Source organism: Macaca fascicularis, chromosome 19, assembly GCF_037993035.2.
Source record: "Macaca fascicularis isolate 582-1 chromosome 19, T2T-MFA8v1.1".
Taxonomy (NCBI): domain Eukaryota; kingdom Metazoa; phylum Chordata; class Mammalia; order Primates; family Cercopithecidae; genus Macaca; species Macaca fascicularis.
Genome location: NC_088393.1, coordinates 52,505,484 through 52,523,647, shown reverse-complemented (window position 1 = coordinate 52,523,647; position 18,164 = coordinate 52,505,484). Strand labels below are relative to the sequence as shown.

At 43.9% G+C, this 18,164-nt stretch overlaps 1 protein-coding gene across 4 annotated transcripts in view; it reads left to right on the top strand.

The window, feature by feature from the left end:
- CEACAM20 (CEA cell adhesion molecule 20) overlaps window positions 1-11,712 on the top strand; it is a 38,107-nt gene extending 26,395 nt beyond the window's left edge. For 3 of the 4 annotated variants that reach the window (XM_074023864.1, XM_005589531.5, XM_065534585.2), the window contains 6 exons: window positions 1-279; window positions 4,281-4,398; window positions 4,612-4,697; window positions 5,482-5,543; window positions 6,403-6,528; window positions 11,554-11,712. In XM_074023864.1, the coding sequence (XP_073879965.1) occupies window positions 1-279; window positions 4,281-4,398; window positions 4,612-4,697; window positions 5,482-5,543; window positions 6,403-6,528; window positions 11,554-11,607 (725 nt within the window). In that variant the 3' untranslated portion in view covers window positions 11,608-11,712. Of the gene's footprint in view, window positions 280-4,280; window positions 4,399-4,611; window positions 4,698-5,481; window positions 5,544-5,885; window positions 5,922-6,402; window positions 6,529-11,553 lie in introns of all 4 variants that reach the window. The other variant, XM_005589530.5, reaches the window with a different exon arrangement.
- The last annotated feature ends 6,452 nt before the right edge of the window (window positions 11,713-18,164 follow it).

The window sequence follows — 18,164 nt, the reverse complement described above, 5'->3', positions numbered from 1 at the left end:
ATGGTCCTGACAAAGTGAACATCACCAGGGAGTCGGCATCGAAGATGGTCAGCACCATCGAGGCAGAGCTAAACTCCAGCCTGACCTTGCAGTGTTGTGCCGAGTCCAAGCCAGGTGCTGAGTATCGCTGGACTCTTGAACACTCCACCTGGGAGCACCTGGGAGAGCAACTGATCATCAGGGCTCTGACCTGGGAACACAACGGGATCTACAACTGCACAGCCTCCAACCCTCTCACCGGCCTGGCCCGCTCCGCTTCAGTCCTGGTCAAGGTGGTAGGTGAGTCTCTCAGGGTTGCCTTCCCCTAGGACCCGAGGGGCCTTTCCTGATGCTGGTCCCAGCCACCTAGTCTACCCCTACCGAGGGCTGGAGTGTGGCAGTCTCTACACTGCCTGAGCAGGTTCTCAGTCCACAGCTGTTGAATCCTAACCCCTAATGCTCAGGGGAACATAGGAACTCTACTCCCTGCTATGTTCCCTGGAAAACTCTCCAAGCTGTTCTGAGCCTCAGTTTGTTTGCCTGTAAATTCGGTTTGTGACGTGTATTAGTCCGTTTTCACGCTACTGATAAAGACGTGCCCAAGACTGGGTAATTTATAAAGAAAAAGAGGTTTAACGGACTCACAGTTCCACGTGACTAGGGAGGCCTCACAATCATGGTGGAAGGCGAAAGGCATGTCTTACATGATGGCAGACAAGAGAATGAGAACCAAGCAAAAAGGGAAACCCTTTATGAAACCCTCAGATCTCGTGAGACTTATTCACTACCATAAGAACAATATGGGGGAAACCGCCCCCGTGATGAAATTATCTCCCAGAAGGTCCCTCTCACAACACTTGGGAATTATGGGAGCTATAATTCAAGATGAGATTTGGGTGGGGACACAGGCAAATCATATCGTGACGCCTATCTTTCAGTCATTTAGGACAATGAGTCAGAGACATACCCAGTGAGGGAAGGAGTGAGCTATATGGGGAATCAGAAATGATGTTAATAGCAACTGGACATGACTGGCAGGGAGTCCCTGTATCTCTGTCTTTAGTTCTTGAGAAGGCAACAGTGTTACTGTTCACTGGGATTCACATCCTTCTCCAATGCTTATTAGCTGTGTGACCTTGGGCAAGTTACTTACCCTCTCTGGGCCTCTGATTTATTATCTAAAAAACATAATAATTCTGCCTATTTCTTAGGGTTGTTGAAGATTGTTAACATTTGTAAAGTTCTTAGGGCAGTGATTGGCATATTGTATTTGTTAAACAAATAAAATTATTCCTTCTTTTTTTTTTTTTTTTTTGAGACAGGGTCTCACTCTGTCACCCAGGCTGGAGTGCAGTGGCAAGATCATGGGTCACTGAAGCCTCAGCCTCCCAGTCTGAAGCCATCTTCCCACCTCAGCCTCCTGAGAAGCTGGGACTACAGGTGTGCACCACCACCCCCAGCTAATTTTTTATTTATATTTTTTTGGTAGAGATGGCCTCCCTATGTTGCACAACTCCCGGGCTCAAGTGATCCTCCTGTTTTGGCCTCCCAAAGTGCTAAGATTACAGACTTGAGCCACCACACTCAGCCTAAAATTATTGTTTATTGAGCCTGTGCCACATGTCTGAATCCAACTTTCCCATATATAATATCAGCAGACACTTCTTGGGTACTTTCTATCAGTCAGTTTTGAGGTGAGCCTGTTGGTTTCTTCATTGTACAGGAAGGGAAACTGAGATCTATAGACTCAAATCCTGTCATCGAGGTTTAAAACCAGGCTGGCCTCCTCAAGTTGTTCACTAAGCCTAGAACACCATTTATATCAACTTCCAAATTACCTCATTTAATCTTCAGAGCAATCTTGTGGTCTTGGTAAGACCATTTGATGGATGGAGCAACAGAGGCTTAGGGAAGGAAGTGGTGAGTTCAGCTGATGCTCACGGGGATATTGTAGGATTTGAATGAGATCATGTATGAAGGCCTCTTGGTGCTTAGAGCTTGCTTCTATCATCATCATCATCATCACCACCACCATTTGTCAAGCATCTGGTATGTATCAGGCACTGTGCTGGTAGTTTTATACATGATCTTGTTAATCCCTTCAAAAGTCTATAGAGGCCGGGCACAGTGGCTCACGCCTGTAATCTCAGCACTTTGAGAGGGTGAGGCAGGTGGATCACATATTGTCAGGAGTTGAAGACCAGCCTGGGCAACATGGTGAAACCCAATCTCTACTAAAAAATACAAAAATTAGCCAGGCATGGTGGTGGGCGCCTGTATCACACTACTTGGGAGGCTGAGACAGGAGAATCACTTGGGAGGCAGCCAGGTTGCAGTGGTTGCAGAGGAGCCAGAGGTTACAGTGAGCCAAGATCATGCCACTGCACTCCAGCCTGGGTGATAGAGCAAGACTCTGTCTCAAAAAAAATTTTAAAGAGTCTGTAGAGTTTGGAATTCTTATTCTTGCTAGAGATACAAAGAAACAGAGGCCGGGCCTGGTGGCTCACGCCTGTAATCCCAGCACTTTGGGAGGCTGAGGCAGGCAGATCACGAGGTCAGTAGATCGAGACCATCCTGGCTAACATGGTGAAACCCTGTCTCTACTAAAAATACAAAAAATTAGCCAGGCGTGGTGGCGGGTGCCTGTAGCCCCAGCTACTTGGGAGGCTGAGGCAGGAAAATGTCGTGAACCTGGGAGGCTGAGCTTGCAGTGAGCCGAGATCGTGCCACTGCACTCCAGCCTGGGGAACAGAGCGAGACTCTGTCTCAAAAAAAAAAAAAAAAAGAAAGAAAGAAATGGTGATGCAGCCAGGTACAGTGGCTCACACCTGTAATCCCAGCAGTTTGGGAAGTTGAGGTGGGTGGATCACCTGAGGTCAGGAGTTTGAGACCAGCCTGGCCAACATGGTGAAACCCCATCTCTGCTAAAAATACACACACATAAAAATGGCCAGGCATGGCAGTGCACACCTGTAATTCCAGCTACTTGGGAGGGTGAAGTAGGAGAATTGCTTGAACCTGGCAGGTGGAGGTTGCAGTGAGCTGAGATTGCGCCACTGCACTCCAGCCTGGGCAACAGAGCAAGACTCCATCTAAAAAAAAAAAAAAGCGGGGGGGGGGGTGCGGGGAAAGAAAAATGGAGGTGCAAAGAATGAAACTAAGAATCCCTGAGGCACCCCAGGAAGTTCCCTCCTGCCCCTCCAAAGCAGAGCTCCTTCCTCACACTCCTGACCCTTGTGGCTGTGTTCTTAATTCCAGTGGCTCGATTTCACCCTTTTGAGAAAGGTTCAAGCAGAAGTGAGATGGGCAATTGGCAGACCTGATTAATGAAAACAATTGCCATTTATTAATCACCTACTATGTGCCAGGTGTCAACATTCATGATTTCATCTCATCTTTGCAAACATCCTGTGCTATTTACAGATGAAGAAATGAGACTCAGAAATGAATTCACTTGTCCACGGTCACACGGACCCAGCGAGTCAAGGGGTTCTAAGTCAAAGCCGGGTTTCTGGTTGCCAAAGCTCTTTTCTCTGGTGTGTGCCTCTTTTCTGGGAGGAAAGAAAGGCAAAGCCATATTTGATCCATTATGCTTATTGGCATTGTCATCATGGCCAACATTTACTGATCACTTTCCATGGTTCCAAACAAACACTATATATATAGAACATGAATACATATATGTTTAATCTTTCCGGAAGTCCTATAAACCCTGTTGTTCTCATTTTACAAAAGAGACAACTGAAGCATAGAGAGGTTAAGTAGCATGCCCAAAGTCACTGCTGAAATTTGGACCCAGAAACTGGATATTTATTTTAGAAATGATGCTGTTAATACCACAGACTGAGGCCAGGTGAAGTGGCTTATGTCTGTAATCCCAGCACTTTGAGAGGCTGAGGCGGATGGATCACTTGAGGTCAGGAGTTCCAGACCAGCCTGGGCAACATGGTGAAACCCCCTCTCTACCAAAGAATAAAACAAATTAGCCTGGCATGGTGGCAGGTACCTGTAGTCCCAGCTACTCGGGGAGGCTGAGGTGGGAGGATCATTTGAACCTGGAGGTTGCAGTGAGCTGAGGTCGCGCCACTCCACTCCAGTCTGGGTGACACAGCGAGACTCTGTCTGGAAAAAAAAAAAAAAGCAAAACCAAAAACCAAGAACCACAATCTGATGCCTCCCAACGACTGGAAAACCAGTGCTCACAAAATGTCAGTAGAGAAAAAGCTGCAAGCTTGGGAATGGGCTGGGGGCAGGGATGAGGGTGTGTCAGGCCTGGGTCTTGATTCTCTCTCCTTGCCCAGGTCCCCAGTCCTCCTCCCTGTCCTCAGGTGCCATTGCTGGTATTGTCATCGGGATCCTGGCTGTCATTGCTGTGGCCTCAGAACTGGGCTATTTTCTCTACATCAGAAGTGCCAGACGGTAATACAGGGATACAGGGTGGGGGATGGGGGTGTGGCAGCAGGGGGCGCGCCTGCCTGGCGTGTTGCTGACCATGGTGCTGAGTCGTGTCTGGCACCTGGGGAATTCAGAGGGCTGGGGGCATTGTCCAAGAATGGACATGGTATACGGACAGAACCTGTGGAGATGGGCAAGGACTAGAGGCACAGAAGAATGAGGGTTTTGGGGTTTCAGGCCCTCAAGGAAAACAGCAGAGGACCCCAGTCATGAGACCTCACAACCCACTCCAAAGGAGGAGCACCCCACAGAGCCCAGTTCCGGTGAGTGACTCTATGGATGATGCCTGGGGCGGGGGTGAGGGCTGGAGAAGAGGCTGGTGCTGGGGGCTTCTAGCTTTGCCACCAGGTCACTGTATGATCAGGGCAAACCCTGCCCACTCTGAGCCTCTGTGTTCCCATCTGGAATATGGATGAGATTGGAGTCAAGCCCTCTAACGGGTTCTGCCTGTTTCAATAGTCATGGCAAAAGCAGGACAACATGCTGGAATGCTCTCCTTTCTCAATCTCAGAAAACTTTGTTAATTGATTGTTGTAGACAGAATGAATCAATCACAACACTACATCCTGCTGAATCCAAATCCAGCCTCATATCTCAATAGAGTGCCTCGAGTGCCCTCTACTGATGGGTTAGAGTTAACCAAAGACAAAATGAAACATTTGCCATCTCTAGGTCTGGGATTCTGGAAGGACAGGCCTTTTGATATGGAAGGCTTTCTAGAAACTGTCCAATCCAGCCCCATTTTACAGAGAGGAAAACCAAGGCTGTGAGGGATAAAGGGCTAAACCCAGGCTACAGAGGACCCACTGTCAAAACTGGGGCTAGAACTTAGATTTCTCTCCTCATTTGTGTCACCAGACAGCCTTACCTAACCTAGAACTTGACTTCCAGGACATTCCCAGGTCAAGCTCAGTGGAAATACGACAGGGAGTCCTGGGAAGGAAGACTTCTGCACTTCCTTTCTGGGGACAGGGGTCCTGGAAAAACAGCCCCTTGCCCCATATCTCTTTCTAACTCCAGCTCCTGACTGAGATTCACTTTTTCTAGAAAGCCTGAGTCCTGAGTATTGCAACATATCCCAGCTTCAGGGACGGATCAGAGTCGAAAAGGTGAGTGATGCTGCAGAGGGACCCTCCTTGATCCGCCGACCAGGCTGCTGTAGTCTTACTTCTTAGGGTGGGGACTGGCATGATATTTTGAGAAAACCCAGTGCCAGGTTGAGTCTCTCTGCATCTCCTCCTTTGACTTCTCTGAGGATCTTAAGACCCTTCCGAGTTTTTTCATCTCTTCTCCTCGTCTTCTTACTCCTTGACATGACAGTTCCTAGCTTTGAGCCCTCTGGGAATCAGAAGAGCTATAACTGCCTCTGAGGCCAAAGCTATTTCTGAGAATCTCTTGGGGTGCCCCTGTTCCAAGCCCTATGACCTCTCTGCAACTTTGTTTTTCCCCAGATGCAACCACCAGACCTTCCAGAGGAGACCTATGAGGTACATTGGCCCTGCTGGGTTTGGTTAAAGAATCTGTGGAGAAAAGACAGTCTGAGAATTTTATGTGTGATAAGCCTGAGAGATGATCTTGTCTAAAGCTTTCATGGCACAGCACAGGGCCGGGGATGGGAAGAGAGTAGCCTAAGGCCTCACAGGGAGCTGGGTCAGATGCCAAGACCCTGGATCCTCTTTTGTTCCTTCCACCTCCAGGGCTTGGAATTGGACTGCCAGTGAGGTGGTACTGGACCAGCACATGCTGGGGTGAAAAGGAGGCTGGGAGTAAAGGTTGCAGAGCCAGCAGGAAAAAGGAGAGTTCTGGGCCAGGGCAAGGGCCTGGGTTCTAACCCTGCTTCCACCTCTGATTCTCTGCAAGAATCTGAACAGATTCCTTCCACTCTCTGGGTCTCTGACGAGTGTAAGTTGGTACATTCCTGGCAATCTATGACTGTAGGCCCTGCCTGATTTCTCTGCTTACTTGCAGACAAAGCTGCCTTCAGCAAGCCCTGGAGGCAATTCCTTCAGCCCGTGGAAGCCACCACCCAAACCTCTGATGCCCCCACTCAGATTGCTCTCCACTGTGCCAAAAAACACGGAGTCAATCTATGAGGTATGTTTATGCCACACTGAGTCTTTGGACAGGTGGAAATCTGTCATCAATCTGGTTTTTCTTCCCTACTAAAGAGTCTGTAGGATGAACTATAAAGAAAATTTCCCTTTAAAAATCTTCTCAATTCCATCCTACCCATTTCCATCGTGTCATTTTCTAGTTAGTTTTCCTTCATTCCTTTCCAATGCACTCCATTTTATTGCATTCCATGTTTCACTCCACCCATTTCCTTTCTATCCATTTAGCTTTATTCATTTTCTGTATTTCCATATCACTTCACTCTGCCATTTTCTTTCCATCCCATTTGGTTTATTTCCTTTCACTCTATTTCCCCCCATCCTATCTCTTCCCATTCACTCTACTCTATTCCATGCCTTTTCTTTTCTTTCTTTTTTTTTTTTTTTTTTTTTTTTTTTTTTTTTTTTGAGACAGGGTCTTGCTCCATCACCCAGACTGGAGTGCAGTGACTCAATCTCTGATCACTGCAACCCCCGCCTCCCAGGTTCAAGGGATTCTCCCACTTCAGCTTCCTGAGTAGCTAGGACTACAGTCTTGAGCCATCACACCCAGCTTATTTTTTTCTTTTTTGGTAAAGATGGGGTTTCACTATGTTGGCCAGGCTGGTCTTGAACTCCTGACCTCAATTGATCTGCCCGCCTTGGCCTCCCAAAGTGCTGAGATTACAGGAATGAGCCATCATGTCTGGCTCATTCCATGCCTTTTCATTCCATCCCACTCAGCTCTGTTTGATCCCTTTACACTCCTTTCCATCTCTTTCTTATTTCATTCCTTTTCATTCTTTTCCTTTCTTTCTATTACATTTTATCCATTTTTATTTTTTCTTTTAATTCATTTCAATTCATTTATTTTATATTCCATTACACTCTATTTTATTCCAGCCCACTCAATTCCCATCCCACGACTTTATTTCATTTCCAGTCTTACTCTTCCCATCCCATTTCAGTCCTCTTATTTCCATCCATATATTTAATCCATTTCATCCGTTTTGTTTTCTACTTCTCCATTCCTTCCTAGTCAATGTCCCTATTTACATTCATTTCCATTTGATTGGTTTTCATTTCATTCCACTGCATTCCAGTTCTTATTCTTTATATTCCTTTCCCATTCACTTTTGCTTTTTTCCTATTCCCTTCTTTCTTTTCCATTCACTTTCTCTTCTCCATCCCCTCCCCTTTCATTCAATTCTATTTCACTGTTTTCCATTCCTCTCCCTCTGTTCTCTTCAATTCCTTTCCCTTTTCATTTCTCTCCAATCCATCCCACTCTATTCTATTCCATTCCATTCTACTCCATGTTTTCTCACTTCATCCTGTCCCTTTATGCCCTTTATGGCACTTCATTCCCTTGTCTTTATTACTTTCCTTTTGAAGTTTTCCATTTAATTTCTTCTTTTCAAGTCATTCCATTCCACTCCTTTTCACTTCATTTAAGCTCTTTCCATTTCTTTGCAGTCCTTTGCATTTCCTACTCTTTACACCATTGATTTCAGTTTCATTTCATCTCATTATTTTATATTCCATGGCATTCCATTTCATCCCTTTTGTTTTTTTTTTAATTTTGTTGCTTTATTTTTGTTCTTTAATGTTAGACTTTCCTTCTACTATATTATTTTTCTCCCATTTCCTCTCCATTTCTCTCCCGCTCATTACCTTATTTTATTACTCTCTTTTCTGCTCCATTTGATTTTCCTTTGTTTCTTTCTTTCCACTACAATTTTCCTTTTCATTTAATTTCTTTCATTTGCACTTCTTTGGACATCATGCCATTTTATTTCACTCCATTCTCTGCCTTTAATTTATATTGTATTCCTTTCTGTCCTATTCAGTTTCCCTCCATTTCATTTATGCTTTTGCCATCTCTTTCAGTTACATTCCTAAACAGTCTATTCCTTTTCATTCCCTTCCTTTCCTTTCCAATCTTTCATTTCATTCATGATATTTACTTCCCCACATTTTTCTCATGGGAGATTTGAAGCAGTTTTTCCTGTGGAAGATTTGAAGCAGTTTATATACAACATTACAAAATGGTGTTAAATTAGAAATAGAAATTACAATCAGAAAAAATATTTTTAACAATAGCAAGAAGTCAAGATATGGGTAAAAAGTAAAAAATATATGCTGGGCCTACATGATATCTGCCCCTATATCTCTTATGTGTCTCTAAGCTTCCTGGTAACAATAAAACAGAGAGGTATGATTAGTTACATTATTCAAAAAGAAGAAAACTGGGCCAGGCATGGTGGCTCATGCCTGTAATCCCAGCACTTTGGGAGGTGGAGGTGAGCAGATCACTTGAGGTCGGGAGTTCGAGACCAGCCTGGCCAACATGGTGAAACCCTGTCTCTACTGAAAATACAAAAATTAGCTGGGCATGGTGGCAGGCACCTGTAATCCCAGCTACTTGGGAGGCTGAGGCAGGATAATCACTTGAACCTGGGAGGCAGAGGTTGCAGTGAGCTGAAGTCCAGCCACTGTACTCCAGCCTGGGCAACGCAACAAGACCTTGTCTCAGAAAAAAATTAAAAAGAAGAAAACTGTTAGTTCATCCAGGCATAAGCAAAGGTTCCAATAACAAGTTTAGAGCAGTCAAGTGATGGCTCCATAGTTCTAAGGACTAGTAGAATTACTTTAGAGAATGCAAGTGATCTTAACCCTGTCATCAGGACAGCCAGATTACTCCATTTCCAAGAATGGACTTTAGATTCTATATTCTGAACAAGTCAGTGACCAGTCAGAATTTATCCAGAGGAGGAATAAGTGAGAGGCCGGAACACGGGCTCAAATCCATGTCCTACTGACAGGGTTTTATTGGGTTTGGAAAAGAGAAAATTTAGGGACAGAGGACTCCATTAGTGTCTGACAGGCTTCAGGTAGAGGGATAAATGTGTTCCTTGTTGTTCCAGAGGGCAGATAAATTACCATGGAGGATAAGTAAAAGAGGGGTAGATTTTAGCCTAACAGATGAACTATTCTTGAAAAATGTGAATATCCTGCTGGGCGCGGTGGCTCAAGCCTGTAATCCCAGCACTTTGGGAGGCCGAGACGGGCGGATCACGAGGTCAGGAGATCGAGACCATCCTGGCTAACATGGTGAAACCCCGTCTCTACTAAAAAATACAAAAAACTAGCCGGGCGAGGTGGCGGGCGCCTGTAGTCCCAGCTACTCGGGAGGAGGCGCCTGAGGCAGGAGAATGGCGTAAACCCGGGAGGCGGAGCTTGCAGTGAGCTGAGATCCGGCCACTGCACTCCAGCCCGGGCGACAGAGCGAGACTCCGTCTAAAAAAAAAAAAAAAGAAAGAAAAAAGAAAAATGTGAATATCCTATATACCTTTGTATTTTTTTGAGACAAGGTATTGCTCTTTCGCTCAGCTTGTGTGCAGTAGTGTGATCATGGCCAACTGCAGCCTCAGATTCCTGGGCTCAAGCAATCATTCCACCTTGGCCTCCCAGAGTGTTGGGATTAAGATGCAAGCCACTGCACCTGGCTGAATGTTTCATATATTAATATCTTAGTCAAGAATTTTTAATGTTAAGAACATTAAACCCTTTGAATATAGTTTGAATGGGGATTAATTGAGAGAACACTGAGAAATATCAGATAACTCAATTTCAGAAATTACTCCTGGGCCTCTTGGCAACTCGAATGCCACAAAGAAGCTGTTTCTCTCTTATTACGCAGTTTCTCATTTTCACTAATCTATGAATTCATTTCATTCTCTCAATTCAGACTGAATTTCTATGTAAGTCACTGGTCATTGCTTCTCTATAACTTCAGAGTATATATAATAACATCTGCTGCCCTTCAAGCATTTCTAGGTTCAAATTCTCCATAGGAGAATCAGATTGGTTCAGGCCATGGTATCATGTTTAGGTTTGTCAGCTCTGTAATCAGCTTTGAACTGGTAAAACCTTAGCCACCTGAGTCCCTCTCTTCACCAGTGTCTGTGTAGGGAAGCCATGTTTGTTTCCTATTATTAGTAGGGCAAAAGGTCTTCCCAGAAATCCCACTTAGTAAGCTTCCTCTTATATCTCAGCCAGAATAAGGTCATATGGTGCTCCTTCCAGCAACAGAGGCTGAGAAAGTGATACATTAACATTCCCAGTCTCTTCAATAGAAGCAAGCGAGGGAGGTGGTGTGGGGAAGAATGCTAGGTCAGTCAACTCAGTGTCTGCTACATTCTGAAGGGATTAGAAGGAGCAAACCATGCAAACAGTGTGGAGAGAAACAGTCCAACTTGAGAGGCATCAGGAGAAAAGGCCCAGAAGTGGGTGTAGAGTTATCCGTTGCTGTATAATGAATTACCACAGACTTTGCAGCTTAAAATAACATGAATTTGTTATCTCACAGTTTCCGTGGGTCAGGAGTTCAGGCATTGCTTAGACAGCTCTTCTGCAAGGCTATATAATCAAGGTGTCAGTCAAAGCCTGGTCTCATCTGAGGCTCAACTGGGGATGGATCCACTTCCAAGTTCACGTGGTTATTAGCAGCATTCAGTTCCTTGCAGGCTGTCATAATGAGGGCCTCAGTTTCTTACTGTCAGCTGGAGGTCATCCTCAGTTCTTTGCCATGTGGCCCTCTCCATAGGCAGTTCACAACATTGCATCTTGTTTCTTCAAAGCCAAGACAGAAGTCATAATCTTGTGTAACAGAATCACATACATGCAATCATGCATATCCTACCACCTTTGCCATATTCTATTGGTTAGATGCAAGGTTAGATGCAGGTCTTGCCCTCAAGGTGAGGAGATTACATAGAGGAATGAATACCAGGAAGCAGGGATTATGGGGACCATTTTAGAGTCTGTTTACCACAGTGGGGAAGTACATGGGCCATTCCAGGAACAGAGAGGTGTCAGTGTTACTAAAGTGTGATGAGAATGGAGGAAGATTTCTGGAATTTCCAAAGAAAGGAAAGTACCAGGCTGTTTGGGCCACAGACTACAGTGAGTAGACTGGGAGGGTCCACCTAGCAAATGGAGCTCACATTTTCTTTTTGTTTAACAGGAGCTTGTGAATCCAGAGCCCAACACTTACGTCCAAATCAACTCCTTGGTTTAACGGAAGCAGAGCTCTTTTTCTCCAGGAGTCCTAGAGAAACCATGCTCGATCATGTATTTAATGATATTTATTAAGTGCATATTATAAGCCAGTCATTCTCTGTCATCTCTGTATACCTTGTGATGTTCTATTGCAATGGGTTGGTCAGGCCCTAGCTCCCACAGAATCTTAGATTTTGACTCATATTTTTTTTTTCAAAGCAATGGTAACGGTAAAAATGACAGCCAGTGGATCTAGAGTTAGAGGGCCGAGGTTTGAGACTGAACAGCATAGGATATCATAGTTGCAGGTTGAGGTTGAGCAAACACCGTTGGTGGACATAGACTCCAGGGAGAAGAGTAAGTCTGAGTCAGCCAGAGAGGAGCAGGTGACAAAGGCAGGGGTCAGAGAAGAAGTGGCTTTTCAAATCATGGCAGAAGATAAGGAACAAGGAGCTCTTAAGAAATTAAGAGCTCTTAATAAAAGGAGAAAACACATAGTGAAGTGAGGGATTGAGGCTCCTTAGGAGAGGTAGGCATGAAATGCTTAGAATCCTGGGAATTGCAGGGGTGGAGAGAGTCAGAATGAGATTTGCTGAAGGTAAAGAGAGTGAGGAGACAAGGATATCTCCATGGTTTCTTGCCAGGGCAAATGGATGACTGACAGGTCACTTTCTGAGCAACTCTGGGATAAGGAGAGAAATGAAGAATTTGCTTCATGTCAAGAATTTAGACATGTCAAGAATCAGTTGGAGAATCAAGTAGGCAATTGTTCATAAAAGTCTAGATAGATCATGGCTGGAGATACACATTTGAGAGTTGTCAGTGGGATTTAAAGTTATGGGGCTGGATGAACTCCTCTGTCAGGATGGTCCCCAAGAGCACCTCATGCTCAAAGATTTTCTAGAGGAATTCACAGGACCCAATTGTTAACCTCATGGTTACAGTTTATTACAGCAAAAGGATGGAGAATAAAATTGGCAAAGGGAAAAGGTGCATGGGGTGAAGTCTGGAGGATACCCTGCACCAGCTTCCAAGTGTTCTCTTTCAGTGGAGTCACATGGTGTATTAGTCTGCTTTCTGTTGCCTATAACAGAATATCTGAATCTGGGTAATTTGTTTTAAAAAGGAAATTTATTTCATACAGTTATGGAGGCTTAGAAGTCTAAGGTCAAGGGGTTGCATCTGGTAAGAGCCTTCTTGCTGGTGGGGACTCTGTAGAGTCCTGAAGGGGTGCAGGGGTTCACATGCCAAGGGGACTGAGTGTGGTAACATGTTAGCTCAGGTTTCTCTTCCTTTTCTTATGAAGCTACCAGTTCCACTCCCATGATAACCCGTTAATCCGTTAGTCCATGAATGGATTAATCCATTCATGAAGGCAAAGCCCTCGTGAGCCAATCACCTCTTAAAAGCCCCCATCTTTCAATATTGCCATACTGGGGATTAAGTTTCAACATGAGTTTTGGAGGAGACAAATATCCAAACCATAGCACATGGGAAATCCCCCAGCAATGATGTGTGATGACGTGTGTGAAGCATTGACATCGAAGGAAACTCACCTAAACCTGGGTGTCCATGGTTTTTTGTAAAGGGTCAGTCACTGACGCTCCAGACTCCAGATGTTCCTCCATAAATCACACTGTTAGTATAAACCATCTGGACAAACTGGTACAGCACGGCTCGAGGCCTCAGGCAAACAAAAGGACTCTTACCAGATAGGATATTATGAGAGCTCAGTTCCCAGAGCTGCCCAAAGGCTAGTCAGGAAAACAGGACTTTTCTTGGGAACTTACAGGGTTTGAGCAATAGGCCTGTATGTCAACCCCAAGCAGAGTGGATGAAGACAAGGCAAGGGACAGGCTGACAGCTGATTCCTGGGTCCCTCTGATGTTTACAGGAGACATCAAGCAAAGGAGACAGAAAAGGACTGTTAACACGGGGGAAACCAATACTGAAAACTCCTGGAAATGAAGAAAGAGTTTTCAGAATGGGTTGTTGCTATCCTCGGAGCTGAATGGCTATCGTGATGATGATAACATTAATTCAGATTTTAAAAATTAATCATTAGATGTGATACAAGAGACTAGAGTTAGGATCCTAAGGGTTGCACTCAGTAGTGCCAGAAACACCACCCTATTTGAATGCTGGGAACTTTCCTCTTCCCTGCCAAGAAATGTCCCCCTCCCCCGACATCCTAGAGACAGATCATGCCCTTCTACCCTCTAGTGACTCTTACTTTTGTCTTCTATTATTTATAGTAAATGGATTCATAATTTTCTTGCTCTTCACTGTATGTTGAGCCCTTACCCAATTCCTGGCCAATAAACAGAACCTTAATATGGAACTTTGGTGTCAGCTCTTCCCCAGACAGTTGATAGATAAATCTCTAGATTAGATGGGCATCTTTCTAGAATTCTTTCTAGAATGTTCCTGAGTGGTAACTCTTTTTTTTTTTTTTTAATTTTTTTAAATTTATTCATTTATTTATTTATTTTGAGACAGGGTCTGGCTCTGTCACTGAGGCTGGAGTGTAGTAGTGTGATCTTGGTTCATTGCAACCTCTGCCTCCTTGGCTCAAGCAATCCTTCCTACCTCAGCCTCCTGAATAGCTGGGACTACAGACTTGTGCCACCAGGCCTGGCTAATTTTTGTATTTTTTGTAGAGATGGGGTTTTGCCATGTTGCCCAGGCTGGTCTCAAACTCCTGGGCTCAAGTGATCCTCCTGCTCCGGCTTCCCAAAGTGCTGGGATTACAGTCATGAGCCACTGCCCCCAGCAGTGGTAATTCTTCTAAAGTCCTGTAATATTAGGTTAAGTTAGGATTTATAGGTTCCTGGAAGTAAACACTACCACTTTGTTCATTTTGAAAGAAAATAAAAAAGACTAAACAAAAGACAGATAAACAAAGTCAGTTTTACATTTTATAGTACTAATGCTCTATTTTCTGAATTTTTTTTGAGACAGAGTCTCGCTCTGTTGCCCAGGATAGAGTGCAGTGGTACAATCTCGGCTCATTGCAGCCTCTGCCTCCCGGGTTCAAGCGATTCTTCTGCCTCAGACTCCTGAGTAGCTGGGATTACAGGCATGCATCACCATGCCTGTCTAATTTTTGTATTTTTAAAGTAGACACAGGGTTTCGCCATGTTAGACAGACTGGTCTCGAACTCTTGACCTCATGATTGGTCCGCCTTAGCCTCCCAAAGTACTGGGATTACAGGTGTGAGCCACTGCGCCTGGCCTATTTTCTGAATATCTTAAACAATTAGCAGAAAAATAAATGAAGTGAAAAAAGGAAGATGAGCTAACACTCAAGGCATCCCATTCTGATTTTGTCATATTTGTATTTGCAGATCAATCTGCAAGATTTTACATATTTACAACACAGCTAGCAACACGGCATTTCTATGTGTCCATTTTCTCTTTCAGTAAGGTTTTGAGGGTTTCTTCAGATGACCTATATTTATCTTACTAAATTTATTTATAAGGTCTTTTTTTTTTTTTTTTTTTTTTTTTTTTGCTTTTTCTGTCTTGTTTGCAAACTTAGTATTACTTGCATGTAGAGGAAAGATATTGACGTGTAGACAAGGGGCAACATAATGTAAAAGTTAAGAGTGTGGACTCTAGAGTTCAACTTCTTGGTCTCAAATTCCAACTCTATCCTAATACAGTCTAGGGTAAGTTACTTATCTCTAGGCTTCAGTTTTGTCTTCTGTAAAATGTAAATAACAGTCTCATTTCACAAGAGTTGTGGTGAGGACTAAATGAGAAAAAATAATATACGCTATATATAATATATTAAATATATAATATGTATTATATGTAATATATATGTATATATGTAATACATATTATATATTTAATATATTGTATATAAAATATGGATCTTACAAGACTGCTTAGCACCGAGTTTCACATAAAGGTTTATTATTATTAGCATAGAGTGTAACATAAATGTTTATTATTACTTGTATCACATTTAATTACTTTTAAACTCTCCTCGATGTTAATTGCTTTTAGTTAACTCTCTTGGGTCTTCTGCTAATAACATCTGGAAATAATTTTGTATTGTTTGTACCCAGTAGTTATAACATATATCTATTTTGTATTGAAGTTTTCTTTTTAAAACCAGTTCTCGTTAGACATACGCTGAAATGTAGCATTTCACAGACAAAATAAAATAATATGTAGAATTTGCTTTAAAATCCCTGAGAGATGAAGAGAGTGGAAAGCACAATATAGGTGGAAGTACAGATGAAACAAGACTGAGTGAAAATAGTTAAGTTGGATGACATAGGTCATAGGGGGTCATTCATTGAGTCCCTACTTTTGTTTTGAAATTTACAAAATAAAAGGTTAAAAAAAATAAGCTACTTACTTCAATTTAGAAACCAACGTCACATTTAACCCTCAAACCTCGGAGATATGCCCATTAAAAGAACACAAACAAGAATGCCTCTTTTAGTAATACTGTTTTGAAATGGTAGCCAATATAATCCAACATGAAAGAGAAAGTCTAATTTAAAATACTGGTAAGGAAAAAATGAAATTGTAGATAACTGTCTCAATAGAAAAGCCAAGACAACTGGAGTATTATAAGAATTAATAACATTGCAGTAGGTTAACCAGATACAAAATAAGTATTTTTTAAAAGATCAACCACAATAACTAATAATAAGAAACTTGGCGCCGGGCTGGTGGCTCACGCCTGTAATCACAGCACTTTGGGAGACTGAGACGGGTGGATCACAAGGTCAGGAGATCGAGACCATCCTGGCTAACACGGTGAAACCTCGTCTCTACTAAAAATACAAAAATAAAATAAAATAAAAAAGTAAAAATTAGCTGGACGTGGTGGCGGGCGCCTGTAGCCCCAGCTACTGGGGAGGCTAAGGCAGGAGAATGGTGTGAACCTGCGAGGCGGAGCTTGCAGTGAGCCGAGATCACGCCACTGCACTCCAGCCTGGGGGACAGAGCGAGACTCCGTCTCAAAAACAAAACAAAACAAAACAAAACAGCTTTGGGAATAGATTACATTTCAAATAGTAGTAATTCGTTATTGTTAAAGGTCAGAATTTACGTGAAGAAAACTACAGGAATGCTTTGACAAGCATTTTTAAAAAACTAAGATTATGTATTTTCATACAGCAGGGCTCCAATTTTCAGCTACCTCCCTGGTAGGACGAAAATTAACACAACTACCTCATAGGGTGATTGGGCTGGATAATGAGATATCAAAGTGTTTAATACAGAGACAGGAAGCTTTATTTAGTCAACAAATATTTATTGAGCATCTATCATGTGCAAGGTCTCTCTGTTTTATTTTTTAGGTGTTGGTGATGCAGCAGTGATCAACATCGATACAAATGCTTTTCCTTATGGAATTGACATTGTAGTGGTGAAGGCAGACAGTAGACCAAATAAATACTTAAAATATATAGTGTGCTAGATAGTGAAAAGTTCTTTAGAGAAAAAAATAAAAGATGAAGGAGGAGGCAGGGAGCATATGGGGAGGGAAGGGTTTGCTTGCAAGTTCACAACGGGTAGTGGGGTAATCCCTAATGAGAAGATGATGTTCCCCTATTGAGCAGACGGTGAGAACCAAATGAATCCCTCAGGACAGGCTGCCAAGGAGTGCAAACAGCACATGCAAACGCCCGAGGGCTGCAGTCTGCTGGATCTGTTGGAGAATGGGGAAAATGTGCAAAGCAAATGGGCAAGAAATGAGGGCAAAAAGAAAAGGGGGCCGGGCGCGGTGGCTCACGCCTGTAATCCCAGCACTTTGGGAGGCCGAGGCGGGCGGATCACCTGAGGTCAGGAGTTGGAGACCAACCTGGCCAACGTGGTGAAAACCTGTCTCTACTAAAAATACAAAAATTAGCAGGGCGCCTGTAATCCCAGCTACTCAGGAGGCTGAGGCAGGAGAATCGCTTGAATCCGTGAGGTGAAGGTTGCTGTGAGCCGAGATCGCGCTATTACACTCCAGCCTGGGCGACAAGAGCGAAATTTCGTCTCAAAACAAAAACAAAACAAAAACAAACAAACAAACAGAGAAAAGGGGAGAGGTGGGGGAACTGATCATTCAGGCCTTATAGGCAGACAAAGAACTTAAAATTTAAAAATAAAATGATTCTTTATATTTTACTATTATTAAATGTAAAAACATAGATTCCTGAAGGGTTCGGTAGACGCTCCCTCCAGTGTAAAATGGGGATGTCGCAACTGTCTCACAGGTTTCCCCCAGGACTAGAGGAGACAGTGGGTGGCGCGCAGCGTCTCACAGGAAGGGGCACCCAGGAAGGGTCCCCGCCTTTTCTATTCGTTCTGAAGTCATGCCAGAGCGACTCCCTACGCGTCGATGCACTGGCTTCGGCCTCCCGGTCCCGCGTCTGGTCTTAGGGCTCCCCTAGACCTACCTGCACAAGCACAGGTGCAGCACCGCTCCAGGCACCGGACGCCGACGCCCGCTCAGCTTCTGACCGGGTCCACCGCCCCACTTCCTTGGAGGAGCCGGAACCCCGCCCACTCACCGCCCGCGCCGCGGAGGCTTCTGGGAATTGTAGTTCTGGCTCGCCGAGCCTC